General features: G+C 37.4%; 1 protein-coding gene across 2 annotated transcripts; it reads left to right on the top strand.

Moving 5' to 3' along the window:
- Nucleotides 1-722: 722 nt before the first annotated feature.
- On the top strand, nt 723-24,082 carry LOC107757620 (FH2 domain-containing protein 1-like). Of its 2 annotated transcripts, XM_016575154.1 has the most exons (12): nt 723-798; nt 9,202-10,046; nt 14,433-14,494; nt 16,082-16,184; nt 17,585-17,670; nt 17,759-17,859; nt 18,536-18,606; nt 18,826-18,933; nt 19,040-19,110; nt 19,960-20,077; nt 20,208-20,372; nt 21,661-24,082. In XM_016575154.1, exons 2-12 carry the CDS (start codon nt 9,624-9,626, stop codon nt 23,782-23,784), a joined length of 3,432 nt encoding a protein of 1,143 aa, XP_016430640.1. In that variant the 5' UTR covers nt 723-798; nt 9,202-9,623; the 3' UTR covers nt 23,785-24,082. The 2 variants fall into 2 exon arrangements, with proteins under 2 accessions (XP_016430640.1, XP_016430641.1); XM_016575155.1 differs by lacking the exon at nt 723-798 and having other exon boundaries at nt 9,178-10,046.
- The last annotated feature ends 215 nt before the right edge of the window (nt 24,083-24,297 follow it).

Genomic DNA, 24,297 nt, shown 5'->3' with positions numbered 1-24,297 from the left:
ATGCCATCTTACATATTCAATCATTTTATATATTTAATAAACTGAAATTGTGTTACTATAAAACATCTGACATATGTAGAATCTATATGTATGAAGAATCTTTTTTTCTTCTTCTTCTTCACAGTTGCTTTTGGGACATTAAGGGATGATTTTCTTCTGTCTGGAACATTTTGTATTCAGAATAGTTAAATATTAGATTAATATATTTACTTGTTCACAGGAATGGAAGACCCAAACACAGGAATAGATTAAATAGATTTTTCACATGAAGAAATAGGCCTATGAGAATGCTTGACTCTGGTGCCTAAAAGCAACTTCATTTTGTTTCCCTAAAAAGCAAAATGTATGCAAATCACTAGGAAAAAATGTTAATGGGATTCGAGCTCATACTACAGTTTTTGAAGACACTAAATACATTTCAGTCAGTGGTTCTAAAATTACCCTCAGATTGCTATTTGTATCTGGACACTGCTCCATCATCTCCATGGTTGCCAAATAGACCTGCTTATGTTTAATAAACTGTATGACATACGCTGTATGTCAATATTAATATCTGCGTTACACTCGCCACAGGCTACGTCACGCTCGATTCACCTGAGCCCGTCACTGCGCATGCGCTGTAGCTCGTCCCTCAGCACACGCGCATGCGCAGTGCGTCCGCTGGCTGTAATGCTCTGCATCTTTGAGCGTCGCTGCACAATGTCTGTGAGCCCGACACACACCTACCCTCGGATACATGCACCTGCCGCAACAGGAGAAAAAAAAATTAGTACATCTTTTCCTCAGCCTGTAAACACGGTAAGTTCTTGAACCCAGTTTGAATTGCATGTTTAGTTCTGTAAATTTCGTTTTGGATTTTACAGTTAATTCAGCTGCTGAATGATTTTGTTTCTTCTTGCAATGACCTGTACTGGACCATATGCGTATGCCATGCATTCCCAGACTGACTAAAAAATAATTCTCGCATGGGCATCACACATTAGGCAAATAGACGTTTGTGTGTGTACCTGGTATTCCCACATTATGGGGACCAAACGAGGATAGTAATAGCAGTATATTTTGACCTTGTGAGGACATTTTTTTTTGGAGAATCTAAAAATGCCTGTAGTTTTGTGTGAGGAGTAGGGTTAATTTAAGGGGATAGAAAATACTGTTTGTACAGTAGAAAAACCTATGGAACGAGCCCATCAAACATGGAAACCCAACGTGTGTGTGTGTGTGGTTGTGTGTGTGTGTGTGTGTGGTGTGTGTGTGTGTGTGTGTGTGTGTGTGTGAGTGTGTAGTGCAGATTGACAGGTGTATTCATTTATTGATTCTACAGTTTTGGCCATCACTCTCCCTCCTTCTCATTAACACTCGGCTTTAGTTCTGTAGCCTTTAGTGTGATGTCTGTCACGCCACAGGACACGTCCCTAAAGATCACAGTTACTGGAGGAACCTCGTGAGTCAGCTCCTCTGTAATCTCAGCGTGTTGTTCAGACTTTAATAAGAAAACTATAGCACGGTTCCTGCTCAAAAGCCTTCAGTGCCTCCTTTATTTACCTTTATTGAGCCTGACCATGGTCTGCAAACATTACATCATCTGAAATCTGTCATAAATCGCGGCATTTTTATAAACGTGAATTGACAGCACAACTGTAAAATAGACATTTGAAGGTTCCTGCTGCTGGCTGGCTCTTTATAATGAGCTGTTCCTAGTGCTTTGTCACAGATTGGGATGTGCTTTATTGTAATTCTCTGAAGCCAGCTTCTTTAGGAGCCCATCCCATTTCTCATGGTGAGATGAATTGGAGACAATCCATTCAGGAGCAGTTTTCCGGGTGAGGTCACCGGGGGAGGGCGCTTGTCTGTTGTCACATTGCCACGGTAACACACCCTAAAGTAGTGCCCCCAAAGTACTGACTTGATAGATTACTGTGGTAACACTATCTTAGCATGACGGGGAATTTGTGGATTGTTTTGGGTTCTGACGGTGTAGCTTTTTCCTTCTTTGGTAAATAGTTTGTGACGTCTATTGGTTATTCCTAACTGTACAAGAAATATCACGGTGTGTATTTGTAATCAATAAACACAGACATATTAAAACTCAAATTTCTATTCATAGACAGACAGAACAGTTAATAACAGAAATACAGCATCTTAACAGAAAACAACATTATACCCGCCATGCAGTGATATTATAGCATTATTTATACGGCCTACTAATATTTAGTATTTTGAATGATCTTTTATTTTTTATGTTTTCAGTTTTTATTTAAGCTTTGGTTTGTTTTTAAATACATTTATGTATTTATTTTTAAATTAAATAAAAAAAATTTAACTTATTTTAATTTAAGTTTTAGATATTTTAGTTTCAACTTATTTTATTTCAGTTAGCCGCCAATGCAACATTTCAAAAGTTTTTTTAAGCTTTTTCCTTTTTTGGTAAATAATTGGTGACATTTAATAGTTATTCAAGAAATATCACAGTGTGTATTTGTAATCAATAAACACAGACATATTAAAGCTCAAATTTCTATTCACAGACAGAATTAATAACAATAACAGAAATACAGCATCTGAACAGAAAACACTCTTATTTTTTATGTTTTCAGTTTCAAGTTTTATCTCATTTTGTTAAATGCATTTATTTAGCTTCAATTTATTTTTATTTGAATTCTAGTAAGTTTAGTGTTTTTTTTTCAGTTAGTTACCAATGCAGCATTTCTAATTTCCCAAGCTTTTTACGTTCACATTTGTATCCATATAATGTTTCTTCAGTATTTCAATATTTAGAATTTATTTCATTTCATACCAAAACAGATTTTTAATAGTTTTAGTTTGAATGAACAATAACAACACTGCCGTCATTGTGAACAGTTCTAGCTGTTGTTTTACTTCATCTATCTAATTCTAATGGGCTCTACAGGGACTAAATTCACCAGCAAGCATCTGGCTCTTTCCTTTGCACACACATAAACTTCAGCATCCCCTCCCACCTGCTGTCACCATAGCAACCGAAGTGCGTCCTGCCATCGACCCCACTGTCTGATTCACATCCCTGTATAAAATGATCAGAAATCCAGTATGTTGTTCTATTGCACAGCCGCTCGATATTAAATGTGAATGTAATTTTGCTACATATCAAGATGCATTAGGATTGTCTTGGTATTCCGGGAGGTTGGATTACACCAGTGTGCTTTTATTCCAACTCTCTTTGTTTGCACATGAGGCTATTTATATTTTATTGCGGTCATTTCACTGTCTACTATTACTAGCTGTTCCTATGGGGACTAAACCACTTGGTGGAGTTTGCAGTGACTTGTGAGAGACAGAAAATCTTATCTGTTTGTGGTCGAGAACACGTGTATTGGCTGTTAGCGGTGAGTGACTGTGATATGAGCATGTTTGTGTGTGTTTTGCTAGTCCTCACATTAGGTCCATGTGTGAGAGACTGCCAACTAAACACTCATTCAGTCCACATTAAAGCGAAGCATCTGAAGAATTAGTATAAATGCCCACAGCTCAACATGCAGTATCAGTGATTGACAGCGAGGAGCTTTTTCATTAGTGCAGTTTCCCAGTCAGTGCACTTATCAAGCTTTCCCAAGTGGACAGGATGATCCTCATGGCTCAAATATCCCTCATGGGTTTCCCAGAAACTTGAAGGACACATTAAAAGTTCCTTCTCATATCAGATTTGTTCTGACTGATGCTTTAGTGTGTGATGTACAGAAATGGTTGTACTTTGTGAATTAGATCATTCTGGAACTTTGCATCTTTGAGCATTAGTTTGTCTTCTAGGAATTCTTGAAGATTTCCCTGAGTTCTGTGTGATTATGTACAGTGTAGTTGTTAGGCGGTCTTTGTTGCTGCTTTATTTGTGATCAATAGAGATCGCTAGGCTTTGAGAAGCAAGCTTTCTAATGCTGGATACTCACCGGCTCCCAGCAGCACTGCTTCTGTTAAAACATCGGTCTGTACATTTAGAAAAATCCTATATACATTTATAAATTATAATATTATGTGACTGGATGCCCTATTTTTGACGATTTTATTAATTTGAAGTTCTCTCAAATGCGTGTCCAGATGTGTTTCTTATCTGATTTCCTCTTCATTATAATATCTTCCTCTCAATCTGTATTTGGGTCAAGCCTCACCCTGCCCCCCAGCTGTGGTTAAATTTGATAAGGAGAAGATTCATCAGAGCCTTGCCATGGAGAAATCACGACACTACCACACTAAGAAAAAACATTGAACTTGTTACATTAGAAAAAAAAAATTTCGCCTATAGAATCAGACCAAGAGAGGTTTATAAAATTAAAGATGCACTGCATTTTGAGCTCAACATTTCATATTATGCTGCCAGTGTTTATGTGGTTTTGTGCATAGTATGCATATCATCAGTACGAAATCACAACTATATTACAATTCCATACTCAAACGTACATTGTCATCACAGTGTATTCACAAAGTACTTATTTTAATGTGTATGCAAAATCATTTCTTGATTTTTCAAAGATGTTTCTCACAATGTTTGTATGTGCCAGAAATATGTACAATATAGATTGCAAATCTAAAATATTTATATTTTTCATTAAATGTTAAAGGAATAGTTCACCCAAAAATGAAAATTTGCTGGCCATCCGAGATTAGGATGAGTTCGTTTCTTCATCAGGTTTGTAGAAATGTAGCATTGCATCAGTGTCTCATCAATGGATGCTCTGCAGTGAATGGGTGCCGTCAGAATGAGAGTCCAAACAGCTGATAAAAACATCACAATAATCCACAGCACTCCAGTCCATCAGTTAACATCTGGAGAAGACAAAAGCTGAAACAAATCCAGCATTAAGATGTTTTTAACTTCAAATTGTTGCTTCCGGCTGAAATACAAGTCCATAATCCATAATAGATATCTATGATATCAATAGCTATCCATATTATCCATGACGACTACTTTCGAATTATTATGGTGTTTTTATCAGCTCTCATTCTGACGGTACCCATTCACTGCAGAGCATCCATTGCTGAGACACTGATGCAATGCTACATTTCTCCAAACCTGATGAAGAAACAAACTCATCTACATCTTGGATGAACTGAGGATGAGAAAATTTCCAGACATTTTTCATTTTTGAGTGAACTATTCCTTCATTACATATAAACTATAAGTTTTCATTACAAATTTGAAATACACAATAATAACTGGAAATGGGGCTTCTATAAAGTATGATAAAGCTATATTTATAAACAGTTTTCCTGGAATACAATACAATGTAAAACGTATTCACTTACTGATGCTTCCAAAATTGATTGCTAAATGCCTGCCGGTTGTACACTGTAACATTAAGTTATATTTATCAGCACAATTTGCAACAATAACATTCCATTTTATGTAACATCTGTTTTTAGAGTAGTAGATAATTGTGGGCTCAGTTACTGACTAGTAGAATAGTTTGATGGTGATAATGGCCTCACTAATGTTTTACTCATACACAATTTATAGAATATAATGACCTGAAGATACAGTATGCAGGAACTTAAAGAGAGCTTGATCTGAATCACTCTACAGATGATGATTCCCCTTTAATTAGCCTTTCTAAATCATCATCATCAAGCAGCATCACACTTGGCATTACATGAATGTTTGATACAGAAACGGCCTCATGATTTGCATAGCAGATGACGTCAGCATGTCTGGGTCTTAAACAAAACCTGCGGCTTCTATCAGTGTTCTTTATGAAAGCAGCTTAATCTTCTCAAGACCCTGTGGGGGTTTGGACTTTGATAAATGGCTGGCATACAGAGACACACTTGCACCAAATGCTGAATCCAAAGCACAAGCACCATTAAGACTTGAATCTGCAAGTATTTATTAATCTCTCAAAGGGTCTTTGTTTTGGTTCTGTTCATTGCACCCAGATATTCCTCTGAAGGTACAGTATCAGATATCCGGTGTGTGGGTTATTGCCAGACGTACTGGAAATCAATCTACGAGAAGAGCGTTTCAAACCTCGGTGTAAGTTCCATCAGGTAACAGTGTGGCAAGACTGTCTGAAGAGTTGTAGTTGGATAGAAGATGATTGTCTGTGTTTCTGTGTTTCTGTTAGACGGACCCAAAGGCAAGCAGGTCTACTGTTATGGCGTAATTAGTTACTTTTTTATGGAGTAACTCAATATTGTAATGCATTACTTTTAAAAGTAACTTTCCCCAACACTGGTTATGTTAGATGAAAATGAATCCACTTTTGTATCTTCTGCTGCCTCTGAGTGTCTTCTAAAGAATCGCTGCCGGATCATCTTTCTGTTTCACAGTTGCTTACTTCACTGGAGAAAAAAATCTGAATTTGTTGCATGCAACATCTAAATTAGGTCAAAAATATTATTTAATGTCTGAATCAACCTATATATACATTAACTAAATGTAAGGGGTAGATCAGGTAGAAATAGCTTTAGAACAGAGCATAGAACAGAGCCTTTGAAATAGAACAGAATTAAGATTTATGCATTTAACCTGCATACCATCTACTTTATTAGATAATCCTGTCATGACATCCTTTCTAAACAAAAGGACTAATCACTAACAAACAAACAATGAGAAATTTTAGGAGATTTTCTCCTAAGGAGGATTAATTTGGAACAGCCAAGCATGTGAACAGATGTGTAATGGTCTGGGTACAGTGTGTGTGTGTGTGTGTGTGTGAGTGTGTGAGTGTGTGTGTGTGTGTGTGAGTGTGTGAGTGTGTGTGTGTGTGTGTGTGTGTGTTTATTAACACACTGTCCCATTCTTTCCAAATGTGCTCATAAATCCATCAAGTATACTGAAAAATGTCTGTAGCAATCAGATTTGTGACGAAGCGTATTTTAAATCATAGTCCAGAGACTTAGCTGCAAACACAGCCTTTCTTTTTATCAGTAAAATAAAGTATTCTACTGTCTACATCATGCAATGCATCATGGCATTATTTATGTATTTAAAAATAATCCAACATACTGTAGAAACATGGACATGCTTCATTGTTTCAACAGTTTTAAAATAAATTGTATTTGTGACAGCACCTTTGGAAAATCAATACCACTCCAAAATGAGGTTAAAAAAAAAATCTGGATTTGCAGCAGGCAGAAAAATATAAAATGATTGTGTGTAACAAAGAACAAAAGAACATGTGAATCACAATACAGAAAGGGAATGACATGAGGATGAGTAAATGACAGAATTTGTATTTTTGGGTGAACTATCCCTTTGTTGATTAATTTCATAAACAATGATGTTTCCTTCATCCACATTTTCTCACGAGTGACCAATTGGATGTCTAGTGGGAATCTAAATCATATTATTATAGTGTCAGATAATTATGTTGAAAATTCAGCTTTGCATCACAGGAATAAATCAGATTTTAATGTATATAAAAAAAAAAAACGTTATTTTACATCATAATAATATTTCACAATATTACATTTTTTCCTGTATTTTTGATCAAATAAATGCAGCCTCGATGAGCAGAAGAAACTCCTGTAAAAACATTAAAAACTGTTCTGATCCCAAACTTTTGACCGGTAGTCTATATGTTCCAATTATTTGTCAAAACCATGTTAAAACACCATATAGCATAACTCTTCTGAAGAAGATGACTTTAAAAGGAAAAATAAACCTACTTTTACATATGAATAAATTATGCATAGTAGCTTGTGCCAAACTCGGAAACAGAGTCTTCCTGTGACGTCAGTTGTCTTTTAATAAGTAAAAACCTAGAGGATCGAATGAGAGCCTGATGCAGTATGATGAGCTCTGGTTTTCAGCACTTGGTGTCTTGTGTTATCTGTTTCTGGAACATCCTTTCACCACAGTTAACTTTGTCAGTAAAAACAAACCTGTTGTAGCCTACTAACATCTTCTGCATTGATCAATCCCAGCATTAACAAGTAGCAATGTTACAATGTTACCACTACAGTGTTTTTGCATTTTCCCCGAAATTAGACTTTTATGACTCGTTAGCCTCTCTGTGAACTACAGGTTACATAACACAATGCTGTGGCGGCAGTACATCACTCCTGACAGCAGCACATAAGATGAAACTCAGTGCTATTCACTGCAGACTCTGCTCTCTCTGTGATACAAACACACCTGAGCCGTATGATATGTGCAGACCAATGCAAGCTGCTCACCAGGGTCTTGTACGTTATACATGATCAAAATAATAGAAAATAAGCAATGTCTTTTTTGTTTTTTACAGATCTGCTTGTAAATCTTTGCACATTTTTTTGTGTGAAGTAGCTGCTTTTTTTGAGAACTGGTTGTTGGCTGGTCTCCATGACAACCTCACTTTACTTTGATGTCGGCTGCTTTGCATATTCAAATAACAGATGCGGCACGAGTGAATCACCAGTATGAAAACTATTCTAATTATGTAATTCTGCATTGAATGGCTAATACGTTCACCAATATTAATTTATAGTAGCATAAAATGAGTTACCAGCAAATAGACAAGAACAGTGTTTAGATCGTTTACTCCTTGAGCAGCGTTCTTGATTACCATGTTTGACACTTTTTAGCTACATTGTATAGGTGCATTCAGTAGTATTTTAGCTGGTGTTAGCATGCGTGGAGTCCAGCTAGAGCAAGACGAGCATTTGTGGTTAAAAAGAATATACATTTTTATTTTTTTTAGAAAATGAGCGATGGTTTCTCTAGATAAGAGCCTTATTCCTCGGCTGGGATCGTGTAGAGCTCTTTGAAGCTGCAATTTGTACCTTCAGCCCGTTGGTCCCCATTGAAGTCCATTATATGGAGAAAAATCCTGGAATATTTTCTACAAAAACCTTAATTTCTTTGCGGCTGAAGACGTCTTGGATGACATAGGTATTCTGTAAGTGAACTACTCCTTTAATGTAGCCACGTGTTATGTAACTACAGTGTGTTATGTAAAGGTATTTGATGATGAGTGCTGCCATGAGAAGTACAAATCCCTTGAAAGTTCCCTGTGTGAGTTTTTATTAGTGAAGATTTGGTTCGTCTGTCAAGATCATTTTTACACATAGCAGGCTGGCCCCAGTGAACAATAGCATTTCCTACTGGGGCCTTTCCTTAAGTGTACAACCACATCTCTTTTGATGTCTGTTACTTTCTCATTTCCTCTGTTTGTAGGTTCCAAGTTCCTTCGCCTGACTGCACCACAGTAATTTTAATTTTGTATATGTGTGTGTGTTTTGTCCCTCTTGCAGTTTCAAGGGTTTGACCTCTGACCACACCGCAGTGGGCAAAAGCTTGGAAGCAACAGCACGGCATCATGGCACTAGGTAGAAGAAGTGAAGACAAAATATGTGAGAATGTCAAGACATTGGCTTAAGGGGGCTGCGAAACACCCGTGTCCATCGTTCCTCATTATTGTCAGAGCAGACAGTTTTGTGACAGCATTCAGTTCTAAATCCTTTGCACTAAATTCTAATTAAGAATGAACTCCGCGCATATTCGGCTAGAGGAAAGACTCATTATTTACCCGGCTGTTAGTTGTGTTAGCGACTATGAGTGAGAGAGACCTTGGGACTCCAACAGACACCACCTAGAGGCTGTCCCGAATTGTTAGGAGTTGTATAAATTTCCCCTCACATCCTGGTCCTCCAGGACTGGTGTCATTGCTAATGTAATGCTTGTCATGGCAAGCGTGACTGCTGCGGAGGAGTCGGCAAGCGACTGTACCACACCAATAGTAAAACCGCTGCCATCTGAACCCTCTACAACCTCCACAAATGACCCTAGTCATGGACATGACAGCACTTCTTGCCCTCCACCACCGCCTCCGCCTCCTCCACCTCCACCCCAGGCTCAACCGCATGCTTCACGCAAGAAACGACGGGTGCGGAGCTTCTTCTGGAAAACCATCCCAGAGGAGAAAGTTCGGGGAAAACCCAACATTTGGACTCTAGCAGTGAGACAGCAGCAGTATCAGATTGACGTGAGGACAGTGGAGGAGCTCTTTGGCCAGCAAGAGGAGGTTCGAACCCAGACAAGCAGTGGACATCCTCGTCCTGGGAGATCCAGAGGTTCATTTAAGGAGAGCAAGGATCAGGTAAGGAATCATCCATCGTTTAGAATATCTGCAGCTTGTTAGACAGTGTCATTTATTTTGTCTCTACACGGGAGGTGTATGTTTTGCACTCCCAGCAGTCTTGAAACTTCCAATTTCAGTCGAATTGATTTTTAACAATGACTGAATAGAATAACCTGTGTTAAGATCTCCCCAGGCTCGTTGGAAATACATGCCTCTACCTTCGTTTCTGCAAAACTCAAAAAACTTACCTTTACGTACGAATGGCTGCAGTTTCCAGTTGAAATGAACACTGGAGGCACAGCTTTTATTCCTTTTTGTTTGTTTTATTTGACAAAATTTAAAACATAATACAAAAAAGCCCATAAAGACTTATTCATACACATTTCAAAACTGTCTAGGATAATATACACAAAAAAGCCCTAGGCTTATTTCCATTGTGGGCCTCGGTATTTCAACAATGGACGAAGAAATCATAAATGGAGTGCAATCAACATCCAAACTCACCAAACAAAATTCTATAAATCAATCATAAAAAAGCAATTTTTTAACTTCCCTTCTAAAAATACTTTCAACTTGTATCTGTTTAATACACCCAGGCAAATTATTCCAAGCAAAAAGAATTTCACACAAAGCATGATTTACAGGGCCAGAGTTTCGATCAAGAAAGCCTCATTTTCGCACAATTCCTTGCACTTCATGACTTAAGCACGATTGTAACATGGTGTGAGATTTGAAAACTGATACTTTTGAAAGTTGGCGTCACCGTAGGTTTGCTCTGTAGCTCACGCGATACTATGTTTCACAAATCCCGTGAAACTACGGTTCAACAAAACAGCTCAAGGCTGCGTAAAACGTAGTTAAAATAGCACGGTTGCATCAGCGAATGCATTTTGCCAGTTTAAGGTTGGGTTCGGTGTAGGGGGAATGTTACGATAGAGCATTAACCTTTAAGCGACAATCACCGAACGTTTGAATTCTGAACCGCCACAATACCTGAACCAACCTAATAAAAATGCTGCAATTCATGCCTGTAACGTGCATTTTAGTGCCACTCACTTGACATTTCACTTTGAAACTGCCACGAAATGCACTATAAGTTACATATTATGAGTGTTACAGAAACCCAATGCTACCAGATATTAGGGATGCACCAATGTAGAAAGATAAGTCAGTACTGATAACCAATAATTGCTTATATATCAATATTGGCCAATATTAGATACACTCTAAAAAATGTTGGGTTGTTTCAACCCAATTTTGGGTCAAATATGGACTAACCCAACTGTTGGGTTCAATTTTGGTTACATTTTTAAATTAACTTTTTAACCCAACAGGTGGGTTAGACCATATTTGACCCAAAATTGGGTTGAAACAACCCAGCATTTTTTAGAGTGTATAAATATACATTTTGTAAAATTTAACCTTAAAATTTCAGATGTCTATGTGCTTGAAATGGCGAATGTTGGCCTGCTATGAACCACTGGTGTAAAGAATGATACATGCCTGTGGACACATTTATTATATAAAAGCACAATGATAAGTATAGCTTTCTCAGAGACAGCAAAAATAAAGAAGCATGACATTGATTTAAAAAAACAACAACATGTGGCCCCATGAACAGTTGGCTGGAATTTACTGGCTTAATTTTGCTTTTACATATGATCCGATATGGATTTGACCATCAATAAATCATGCATCTCTACCAGATACCCAGGTTTGAGATTCTCTTTGTGTTTTCTCTGCCTTCTGAAGAGCTTCAGCTCTGTGGCCTTTGGAAGTCAGTGCAATTTAATCCAGTTAATCTGTCAAAAAGGATATTTAGGAAAATGGCGTGTTGAACATTTGCAGTGTGCACTGTATAATCACATGTAGACTTGGATCACTGATTATTTAAGATCTGAGAAACAAATCCCATAATCAACACTTACAGAACATCAGTACTGATATGCATCTTCTAAACTGAGTTATACTGTACCTCTCCCAAAAATGAATGCTGTACTTTACATCACTGAACTATTTGCATTGTTTATAATTCAGCAAAGATTGCTTTCCATTTTGAAATCGACTATATTAAGTTACAGTGGAACATCTTTATATTCAACACGATTTTATTAGTAATTGTTGGTATTCGTGCATATACATGCATTTTTGTAAGTTTGCACAGACACTGAAAAGTTTTTTTTTTATGTATTTAGAACATATTTAACTATGTAAAAATTGAAGTTGAAAGCAACTTCAGAGATCAATTCACATCCATATTTATGAATCATTTTAGGTGCATGGAATGAATATCTATAAGATTAATAGAATTGCATCATATTTTTAATGAGTTTACCTGATTTGGTATTATAACAGTTTAATACAGTTTATATCCCAGTGTAAACATTATGTACAAATCCTTACAAAAAGTAATGAAATCAAGATTTGGATGGTTATTTTGTATGATATGATGTATTTTTGTATGCTAACAATTGCCTATAATGTATGCATTTCCTATCATGTATGAACATGTTTTATACTAGCTTATAAGAAAGATTATTAGGTGTGTGCAACTCTGTTTTCCACCTCCACATAAGACAAACATGTCCCTATTACCCAAAACATATGCTCCTGTGAGCTTGCCGATTTGTGTGTAAGTGACCAGCTGTGTTTTTGTGTTGTTTTGTGTGGTTGACGCTGGTCTGAGTAGCTTTGTAATTATCCACGAAGGCACGGAGCGTGCCTGTGCAGATCTAATGAAGCTTTTGTGGCGCGGGGAGCGTGTGTGTGATCTCGTTTGTAATTTCAGACACCACCCAGCTACTCCTTTGAGTTTCTGATGCGTCACAAATTACACGTATCACACACAGCTCGTGTAAATGTGTGTCAGAGAGAGAGTGACAGATTGTGTGTCTGTTTAGTTGCCACTAAAATGACTGTGTCATGTTAGTTAGTTTAAGATCTCAATGAGTCACTACCGAGGGTTTCCTAATGCTGATATTGTGTTAATGAGAAAAAACAAGGACAGCATTTAAAGGGATAGTTCACCCAAAAATCAGTTACTCACCTTCATGTTGTTTCAAACCCAAAAGACTTTTTCTTTCATCTTCGAAACATCGAGAGATTTCTGTCTCTTCATGGAAAGTCCATTACACCAAAACTCTGATGCTTCAAAACATTGTAAAAGTAATCCATATGAATGTAGAAGTTTAATCCAAGTCTTCTGAAGAAACACAATTGTTTTGTATGATGAACCGATTTAATTTAGGCTTTTATTCTTAAATAAACATTGCTCAAACATGCTTGCTTGATGCATGAGAGCCAGTGAGGTTTGTTCTTATGCATCAAGCAAACACAGTTGATCTATAATTTAAAGTGTGAACATTTTGGCTTTGAGTGGAGGGACAGAAATTTCTCAGGGTTTATTACAAAAATCGTCATTGCATTTTGAATATGGACAAAAGTTTTACGTATTTGAATGAATTTTCATTTTTTGGTGAACTAGCCCTTTAAGATTCATTTCAAATAAAAATTCATAACATTTCTAGAAACTAGAATGATATTCGTTCCTGTTGCATTCCTTCATTCAATTTAGTTGCATTGATGTGCAGCAAATTTGTAAAGCACTTTATATTAACGAGTAGCAGGGCTACACAACTTTGTTTTATTATTAAGTTTAGTGATACAGTTTTCATTTAGTGTGCCCTTAATAGTCAACTGTCTACTTTTTAGAACCTAATTACCACACTATTTAAAATAAATAAATAATAGTAATATAAATAATAATAATAAGTTGTTCACTTTCATGTTGCATGGTCCAGTTACTCTCAAGGCTTTTATTTTTGCATTAATAGTTTACATTTAAATAATAGTTTAAATTTAAATATGCTCCTAGAAATGCTGGCATCTATTTTTGCCTTTCGGTTTGTATGGTAACAAAAGCCAAAGCCAAAAATGTTTGGAAAAGCAACAAAGTGAACATGGAGCGATTCGTGTTCATAATGCACACCACAAAATAAACTATAAGATACTGAAAACACTATTTTAGAGTGTCACTGATTGGTTACACTTTATTTTAAGGTGTCCCTGTTACAGTGTAATTATACCTTTAAGTACTTAGTAATATTAATTAACTTACTATAGAACAATGTACTTATTATAGAGTTAGGGTTAGGTTTAGGGTTAGTTACATGTAATTATGCATATGTAACATGTAACAAGGACACTGTAAAATAAGTAAAAAGTGTCACCTAGTAATTTTGCAACATCAAAGATAGCAGTTTTATTTATTTGGAAGTTGCATTCAAATCAGCGTGCCTCAAAAACCTGAAAGCCAAAAATTTGAATGGGAATTACGCTCAAGTCTGTGCTTTGCGTATCTTTCCATCCGTTTTAATCACCATCTCTATTCCTCTGTTCTCCCAGATCAGCATCTTGGACTCCAAGAGAGGAATGAACATTGGGATCTTCCTCAAACAGTTCAAGAAGTAAGTTAATCAGCGTCATCATGTGTAAAAACCTGCGTGTGCATGAGCTCCAGCACAGAAATAGGATCTGGCGGTCAAGGGAAATCCGATGCTCTTGTGTAAAGATCAATAGCTTTCAGGTTCTGATTGATGCTTGCAAGTTCACATGAGGATGCCGTCTGCATTCACTGTGACGAGTACTAGATTTTGTTTATTTTTGAACAGGTTTTTCCACATCCTCAATGTGGACAGCAGCACTGTAAATGATTATGCAAAAAGACAATGCTTTCTTCTGTGATCAGTTAGTTAAATCATATTTATGTCACTCATGCAGGAGACATTGTTACAGTTAGTCCCAGGCTTCACAAACAAAGCATCGGGGGGAAAAAAGCAATGCACTTGTCATGTTTTTTGTGCAACGTTTTCACACCTTTTCGACTTATTATTCGTATTTGAAAGAGTCGTTATCTAGAGACATATTCATTTTGTGTTTTATGAAGAGAGGTAATCACCAAAGCATGTTAGAAAACAGGTCAAATGCAGATTTCCAGGGGGGACAGTATACAGTATGTGCTCACTTTTGGCAATCAGTCAGTAGTTAAATGGTTAAAAATCATTGTGTTTTGCTTGTACGGGATTTTTGTGTGCCGTTGAATACAAAAGAAGGCATTTTGAAGAAGTTGGTAATCAAACAGTTCTTCAAATATCTATATTACTACTGCAGCGTATGTAAAATGCAGGATAAGATAAAATATACTAAATATTATCTCAGTCAACAATTTGAGGTTAAGTGAGTTTTTTTCATCACTAGATAATAGGCTGAGTACTAGGACTGAGTGTTAATTTAGTATTATTTATATACTGTTTTAGTATTTATTAACATTTTGAATTTATTTTGAATTTATTCTTTTTAGTCGTTTTGTTAAGTATTGCACTTATTTTTATTAGTTTTTTTAATATTTCTATTTAGATTAAATTTGTATATGTCTTTAAATTTTAGTAATTTTAGTACTTGTTTTATTATAAGTAATGAGTTGTGAGATGAACATTGTGCATTGGGCTACTGAAGATAAGAACATACTACGTTCTCATGTTTACATCATATTTTTGATGATTTTTGAAATTTAATCAGGAGTAATAATTGTCATTTTTTTCAGCGAAGCAGGCAAAAGTGTGGACCGATAAACAGTAGAGTGAACTTTTAGCAGGATTTGATTCTTGTCGAGTGCAAATAGTGATATTTGAATTTATTTTATGTTGGATATCAAATGTTTGGTAATGGGGATTTGTGGACACCATAATTCATATAAATTTGTATAGTCACAATTCCTAGCTTATTGCTATTGTGACATACCTTCAGACTTGTATATAGTTTTTAGAGCCAGTGTTGATGGTATGCAGTGTAATATACCCCTAACCTTACCTTATGCTTAATTTGATGTACTGTAAGTACATAGTAATTTGTCCAATATTGTGAAGGTACAGGTTTCTCTGCATCATACACTGAAGTGTCCTACAAAGGGTTAATCTCATGCACTGACCAGTTGCATGGCTGAAGCAGAGCCAAAACTGAATCGTCTGTTTTGTACGTGTGTTTTTCTCCCTCAGGTCCAATCATGCAATAGTAGAAGACATTCGTCTGGGCAACAGTAAGCAATATGGAGCAGAACCGCTGAAAGAACTGCTCAAACTTCTACCAGAAGCACAGGAGGTGAGACTTATCTTACATGTACACTGTATTTGTGTATGGCCCCATTTCTGGTGAATGGCAGCTGCTAATAACATCACAAATGTACAGCAACACATACAGGAGTAAACGAGATACAATGTGTGTTATAAACACATTTGACACATTTGCTGGCAGTCAGAGATGCATTTAGCCACGTCGCATTTGTAGTGTATTTGCTGCATTAATGCATCCTAATGTGTCCCAAACAACATTAAAAGACAACTCCTGTAACAAATAATCATTACACCGAAACAAGGTTTTGATATCAGCATGCAGTGACATACTGATGTATTAAGTGACGTATATGTAGTTACAAAATCAGAGCCTCCTCTCAATAAAATGCAATCACAAGCGGTTGCTGGAGATGCATCGCTGATGCCAGCGAGTGTTATTTTAGTATTATTTATATACTATTTTAGTATTAACATTTTGAATTAGTTTTTCATTTTTCATTTTTTTAAGCTGTGTTTTTATTAACTTTTTTTTTAAAAACAGAACAATATACACATAACATTTACTTAAAATCTTAATACTTAAAAAAATACAAATTAAAAAAAGGATAAATAAATAACCATACAAAATGGAAAAGACAGCTTACATAATATTTTTTTAAAAAACGTTCAGTTTTAATTTTAAATTCAGTTTAAGTTTTAGTAATTTTGTTAAGTACTTTTGTCATTTCTATTTTTTTTTAATTATTATTCCTATTTAGCTTTAATAAATAGTTGTATCTCTTTATATTTTAGTAATTTCACTACTTATTTATTTTATTAGTAACTTATCTAATTTCAATTAGTAGCCAAGGCAACATTTCTAATTGTTGCTTATTTTTTTATCTTATATTTATCATTTATTGTATTTCAGCTTTACTTCAATTAACAAAAATGAGTTTTAAGTATGATTTTTTAGTTTTAGGGTTAGTTAACATTAACAACAGTGTTAGGGCCAATGGATACTTTATAAGGAATGTGTACTAGACATGTTTAGTATATTAAATGTATGTATTATTATTATTATTAATATTAATTTATTTTTGTTAACTAGAGCCTGTACTTGGCACTATCTGTAATCTTTAATCAGATGAATGGGTCTATGTTGAGGTATAAATTAGGGAGGCACCGATTTTAATATTTCTGGCTAATAATTAGGTGTGTTATATACAGGAATTGATAAATGGCAGAAATTTAAATTTATACTATGCATACTATTTTCATGACAACATAATGAAAAATGGACATTAAGCTTGATGTTTGCTAAAGATTGTTATTATTTAATTATTAAATTATTAGTGCTTTAAAGATTAACATTAAGTGTTAGATGACAGCAAAGGTAATCTGTATTATAATAAAGGATCTACAATAAATCTACTAATAAATCACTAGGTGAAGAGATTGCGGGAATTCAAAGGAGACCCAAATAAGCTGACTCTGGTCGATTCCTTCATGTTCCTGCTGATTCAAGTGCCATGGTGAGATCTCTCTTATCAATGAAATACAAAACACCTAACAACACACACAAAAGGCAAGTCAGTTATGATCGTCTGTTCACTTTTAAAGCTATGAAGTGCGTATTGAGGCTATGGTACTTCAGGAAGAGTTCCTCCCGTCCTGTGCGGTCATGAATCATGAGATTAACATCGTGCGTCGGGCTACTGAAGGTAAGGACATTCTGATGTTTATGTCATGTTTTGGAGGAATTTTTTACTTTCATCTGGAGTAAATATTGTCCCATCCTAACAAACCATACATCAATGGAAAGCTTATTTATTAAGCGTTCAGATGATGCATAAATCTCAATTTCAAAAAAATGACCCTTATGACTGGTTTTGTGCTGCAGGGTCACAAATGTCATTTTTCCAGCTAAGCATGCAAAACACTTTGAGGGGTCTTGCATGCCTTTTATTTTGACCTCTGTGGACTATTGCTCGTTTTCAACTGTGTAATTTAATGCACTATTCCACCACTGTCAAATGTGGACCAATAAACAGTAAAGAGAACTTTTTAGAAGGTTTCGATTCGTGCATTTTACAGAGTCATTTTTTTGCTGTGCCTGTATTAGAAACCAATGGCTCATGACCTTTCTACTCCTCAGCAGCGCTGAAACGTAAAGATATGGCACTCCATTAATGCTGGGAGCCTTTAGCAAAACTCAAATTGAGTTTTATTAATCTTGCATGAACTAATTCTAGCAGTCGTCATGCCGTCAGCACTTTTTTCTAACTTAAATGCGGATTCGATTCCTTTAAATGTCTTTAGACAGTAGAAAGGATAGCATTTAGAGTGTTGGTGTTGTGTAATTGTAATTTAATTCAGTTTCCATTGATTATTCCACAGAACTAATGGCTTGTGAAGAGCTCCATGCCATTCTACACTTGGTTCTCCAAGCGGGAAATATCATGAATGCAGTAAGTCTCTTTCTGTCTCTTCGTTTATTGTCTTTCCAGTGTTCCTTTACCCCTCATCTTCCCCCTTTTTGTGGACATTTCCCCCAATCCTCTTTTCACCTTTGCTCTTTCTTTTCAACTACTCCTCCAAAACATTCCCTGACATTTTTAGATCAGGAAGGGTTGATGGCTTTTACAGCACTGAGCAGACACTGACTGATGTTCTCTGTGTGTTCATAGGGTGGCTACGCAGGCAATGCTGTGGGCTTCAATCTGTCCTCGCTTCTCTCTCTGGCTGACACGAAGGCCAACAAGCCTGGCATGAACCTGCTTCATTTTGTGGCACTAGTAAGTAGGACAGATCCAGATGCACTGTAGTTTTCTCCAGATTTACTGATCCATTTTTGTAAATGTTCCAGGAAAACGTTTTATTTTAACTGCTTTTCTCACAAAGGAAGCGCAGAAGAAGGATGAGGCCCTTTTGAAGTTCCCAGAGAAGCTAACGCATGTTCAGAGTGCAGTCAGGTAACAACAATATTAGTTTCTGATGCAAGGAAGCTTATAATTTCATTACTTGTATGAAATCATATGACCCCTTTAATACTGTATTAATCCTGTAAAGGCTACAGCAGTATCAAACCAAACTACCAAACATCTATTTTGATTTAACTACCAGTGTTGGGAAGGTTACTTTGGAAATGTAACAGGTTACAGATTACAAGTCAGTAGGACTCAACAACTAATTACTGTCAGACTTTCAAAATCCTTCTTCACTTGCATTAAGATTATAATAATTTAATTTTAAAGCACAGCCACCACAAAATCAGACTTTAGCACCTCTATTTACTTTGAGAACGTTCTGAGGTTAAATACAGATTTAAAATCACAACAAGAAATAGTTTAATAGCTATGTATTTCAAATCTTTGTATAGTTATGACAGGAAACACTGGCATCTAACAATGCCTTGGGAAAAAAAACAGTTAATCCTAAAAAATAAAGCATATAGATAAACCCAAATGGTAAATAAAAAAGTTACTGCAAATTGGGAAAGAAATCAATCAAATCTGTATATGTGTGAAAATATTATATGTAACCCTCTTTGTAATTGTTAACATTTTCATAAGTAACTGTAATTTAATTACACATTTCTTCTCAGTAACTGTAACTGATTACAATTACATTTATTTTGTAATTAAATTACGTAATTTAGTTTCATGTAACTAGTTACTCCCCAACACTGTTAACTACTAGTACTAATACTTCGTTAGTGTTGGGCTTTTTCTTAGAAATGTAGTCATTATGTAGCCTACTCAAACTTTCTATGAGCCCTTCCTCGATCGTTCTCTGGCTTACTTGCATTTTTATTGTTGTAGAATTTCAGTAGAAAATATAGAAGGAGAGTTTTCCTCTCTCTATGTCAAAACACGGTCCTTGGAGCAGAAGATTCAGGATGACGGTGAGCTGCAACAGCAGCTAGATCCATTTTTGCAGGTAAATGAATCATTCCCTCAATTTTTTTTTTATATTTCCATTGTATTTATTTTTTCATTTTATTTACTATAATGGATTAATGTTTTTTTAATGTCAATAAGAATGGCTCACCTGCTTTCTTATTTGTTAGAGCTCTACACAGGCCCTGCAGGACCTTAAACATCGCAGGCTGGACTTGCGCAAGGAGGGTAATGCCCTCATCGACTTCTTCTGTGAAGACAAAGACACCTTCAAACTGGATGAGTGCTTTAGAATTTTCCAAGATTTCTGTCTAAAGTTCAAAAAAGCTGTAAAGGTACATATCACATTGACTAACATGCAAAAGTTAAGATTCATTTAAAAAACAGTAAATTAAATAATTAAATATAAGGTAATTAAGAGTTTATTTGTCAAGACTTTAAAGGCTGGGACACACCAAGCTGATCGTTTGCGGTAATGCAACGGCTAACCGTCACAACAAGAAAGAGCAGAAGAAGAGACGATCTGTGCGCCAACCCAAAACAAGAAAGGCGAGTTCGAAGAACCGCCTGCTTGTTTTAAATCAGCGGTGTGGGAAAGTTTGGGGTTCTTGAGATGCACCGCTCGACCGACTATAAATCAGAACCGGTTTTTAGCTTTATTTTGGCCGGTCTTTATTCCAGAATTGCACACAAACTTTATTGCAATCATTTCCCAAAATGTAGTTTGTGTGGAATTTTTATGAAGTCTGTAAAGAGGAGAAAATACTGCACCAGGCAGATCAATCTCGCAATGCTCGAAATATAGGAAGACAAATATGAGGGGGTTTATATGAATGTATCTCTGAGAGGAACCGACCGTCTTCAGAAATGTTTTGATGGCATTTCTTTTCATCTTACCTCCATATAATGCATATTAAAGTAGTGTTTATAAGCGCAGCGCTGCTTTGTTTACAGCGGTAACCAAGGAAACGCTGTATCGCTGCTGTTCCATAAGCGCCACCTGCTGTCAGAGAATAAATGTGCATTTTCATTCAGTCCGTCTGCTGTTTTTGTTTTGTACAGGTGCCTTATGTAGCATAATTTCACAGATCTAAAGTCAGACCATTCTGTTTTTTCTTTAAATCATGAAATTATACAATCTAATTCAAATCAAAAACAACTGCTCATGCTACATGTATGTAGCACTACTGTCTGTTCAAAATAAATGAAAAAATAAATTTCCTGTTGTACCGAACTCATATCGAACCGTGATCCCAAAACTGAGGTAATCACGCACCGAACCGTGACTTCTGTATACTATTACACCCCTAGTTTACCTCGTATTGTTTTGGTTTTTCCTTTTGAATGACGAATATAGACTATTGATAGCTGCTGATGTACACAGTAAATTCCTTTCACGCAGACGCAGAATGCACATGTCACTGTAGCCTGCGCTGTGTGTTCAAGCACAACTTTTTGATTCAGACGCAGCTGATGCGAGGCGACAACACCGCCGGCTTTTGTCGCCACTGGTTCTTTGAAGTCGGCTTGGTGTGTCCCAGCCTTAAGGCTACAAATCATGCTACAGATCATATATCAGTGAACACAAACTCCTATAGTGATCTCTTGTCCACTCTCCTGCAGGACAACCTGGACAGGGAACAGAAAGAGGAAGCTAGACAGCGGCGCTTACAGGAACTGGAAGAGAGACGGTGTGCCTGGGGTGCAGCCAATGCTGAGGCGGTTGGTAGTGGAGGTTTTGGTCGCAGCAGCAGCGAAAATGATGTTGACATCCTAACCAAAGAAGGCCTCCTGGACTTCCTGCTTCAATCAAGACCTCAAAGCCCCCACAGTCCTTTGGGGCGCTCGGCAAGTGCCCGCCGTTACCATCACACAGAGTTGATCTCTGCGTCTGCAGCAAGTGACTATACAAAATTCAGCAGCCTGCCACGTTCAGGCAGGAACCATCAACGAAAGACCATGGCATGGCTTCTCTTACAGGATGATAATAGGGAGCTGGGTCCACAAAGTCAGGCTTACCAAGAGAAGCTAGCTTCCTCACCAAAGGCTGAGACAGAACCCATCAGTCCTTTAGCTAGATACTCAAGTTTTGGCTACAACACGAACAATGATCCCTGCCATAATAATAATAATTACACTTCTCTCTCAGAAGGTGGAGTTACACCTCGAATAAGTAACACAAAGCACGGGACATCTGGTCAAAGTGTTGGACACATGAGTGTCTCTGTGGAGAAACACAAACTAGTTCCATGCCTTCAACCCTTTGAGATAACAAGCCAGATCAATAATAACAGTCATGTTTCTGTGGATAACCAGCGTGACGTGTTTGTAACAGATCTGGAAAGGGATGAAGACTCTCCCAAAGCATTTGTCCTTGATACACCCCCATCTAGTCGGAGTTCTGAGGAGGGACCTAAACCAGAAAAATTATGGAATGACAAAATTATCTCATCACAGAGAGAGGAAGCAGACTCGAGTACTTTTTCCTCAACAACTTGTGACACCCCATTGCCTCTGGATCCCCCTGTTTCCGGTAAGAAACCTGTGTTGTATGTTATGGACTGCACTGAGACGGATTGTTCCATTGTGTTGGACTGTTCCGATATTGAGAGTTCTCCTCTCATAAAAGAAAGATCTGAACTTAACCCAAAGCCACAGGAAGCCAACTTTCCAAGAGTTATTCAGGACACCAATTCCCTTTCCTCCAATTTTGAGTCCACCGATTGTCACTTTGTGTCCACATCAAGTGATGAACCACTCGTGGGAAGGGTCAATCGAGCATGTCTAGAATCCGTCAGTCCATCGGTAACTACTGAGGAAGCAGAGACAGATAGCTGTGACACAGCTGAAGGGCGAAGAGTTGGCGAGAAAGCATTTCAGACCGGTAGCCCCAAAGCAACACTTGTCAAAACCAAGATTCCATCCAAAGCAATTGCTCATGCCAGCCGTCCGACAAGAACCCTCACAGCAACTGAGACCCAGAACATGCGCAAAGTGGTGCCCATTACAAGGCAGAATCGATCTAGTAGCAGCATAAGGAAAGTCGAAAAACCTCCCGGACATGAGAATATTGTACCCAGACGTCCAATTCGTGACCAAAGCATGCCAGCCAGGAGAGGCGAGAGGCAAGGTAGACCTACACGACATTCAAGTCTCCCTCCAGAGGATCCCAGGGCACCAAGAGGAGCGACGCCAAGCACCTCTCGGTGGGTGAGGGACTCGGCTCAACACAGACCTTCCATCAAGAAAACGAATGCCAAAACTGTTCGTAACATTTCAAAACCAGCACCAGAGGAAAAGATGTGTCGTTCTACGATGCGCGCCTTGGCCCAAGCTCAGGCCCAAGGAACCTCAGAAGGAGGAACACCTGACAGTCCCAGCAACACCCCGAAAAGTTCTTCGCCTTTGCCTAGCTTTGCTCGCAACACTGTGGCATCTTCTTCCAGAACTAAAAAAGACTTGCCCTCACCTGCTGTAACAGGAACACCATCAAAGAGCTTATCCAGGAGTAGCTCTCAGAGATTGCCTGGTGGTAGAACGGACTCTGTCAGTAGTGGACCTTTGCCAAGGAGTGGGGATAAACCTATTAGGAGGGTTCAGAGTGTAAGGGCCTCCAGTCGAATCAGTGAGACACCTCCTTCACAGTCTGGACAAGAGCGCTCCCTTAAAAGTAGCAGTTTCTCAGAGAGATCCATACAGATTAGAGACTCCATCTCGAGCAGGACCAACAAACCCACATGGAAGTAGAGTGAACATATTACACAGTGGCTCTAAAAACACTGTTAAACAAGGATGATCAAAATTTTCTGCATATAGTGAAGAGGCACAAAAGCCTCTTAAATGATTGTGAATGTATCTGCAGCCTTTAAAATGTAGCTGAAGTTGTGTCGCTGGATGCTCAGTCAAGCAGAAAATATACTTTGGTTTTTATGTGAGTGTGTGTGACGCAAATTTCTTCACCAGAATAAGTAAGCACACCACCTGATTTTTGTAACCGTGCGAATTTTACGCGCAGGTTGTGCATGCGCATTGAATTTGTTTTGCACTAATCATTTGTTCCACAAGGTGGCAGCACTGGCCCACGCCGTTTTTTCACAGTAGAAAATGAAACTAAAAAGACGGAATAACAACAACAACAACAAAAACAGACGGCCACATTGACAAGCGCTTGCGTGAGGGGGTTATGAGAGAGCAGCAACTTTAGTTTAACCTGTTAGCGTTCCACAGTACACTGCGTGTTTTAGGCGATTTAGGCTAATT

Source organism: Sinocyclocheilus rhinocerous, unplaced genomic scaffold (assembly GCF_001515625.1).
Source record: "Sinocyclocheilus rhinocerous isolate Xijiao unplaced genomic scaffold, SAMN03320098_v1.1 scaffold323, whole genome shotgun sequence".
Lineage (NCBI taxonomy): Eukaryota > Metazoa > Chordata > Actinopteri > Cypriniformes > Cyprinidae > Sinocyclocheilus > Sinocyclocheilus rhinocerous.
The sequence above is the reverse complement of the archived record's forward strand: the minus strand, read 5'-3'. Positions and strand labels throughout refer to the sequence as shown.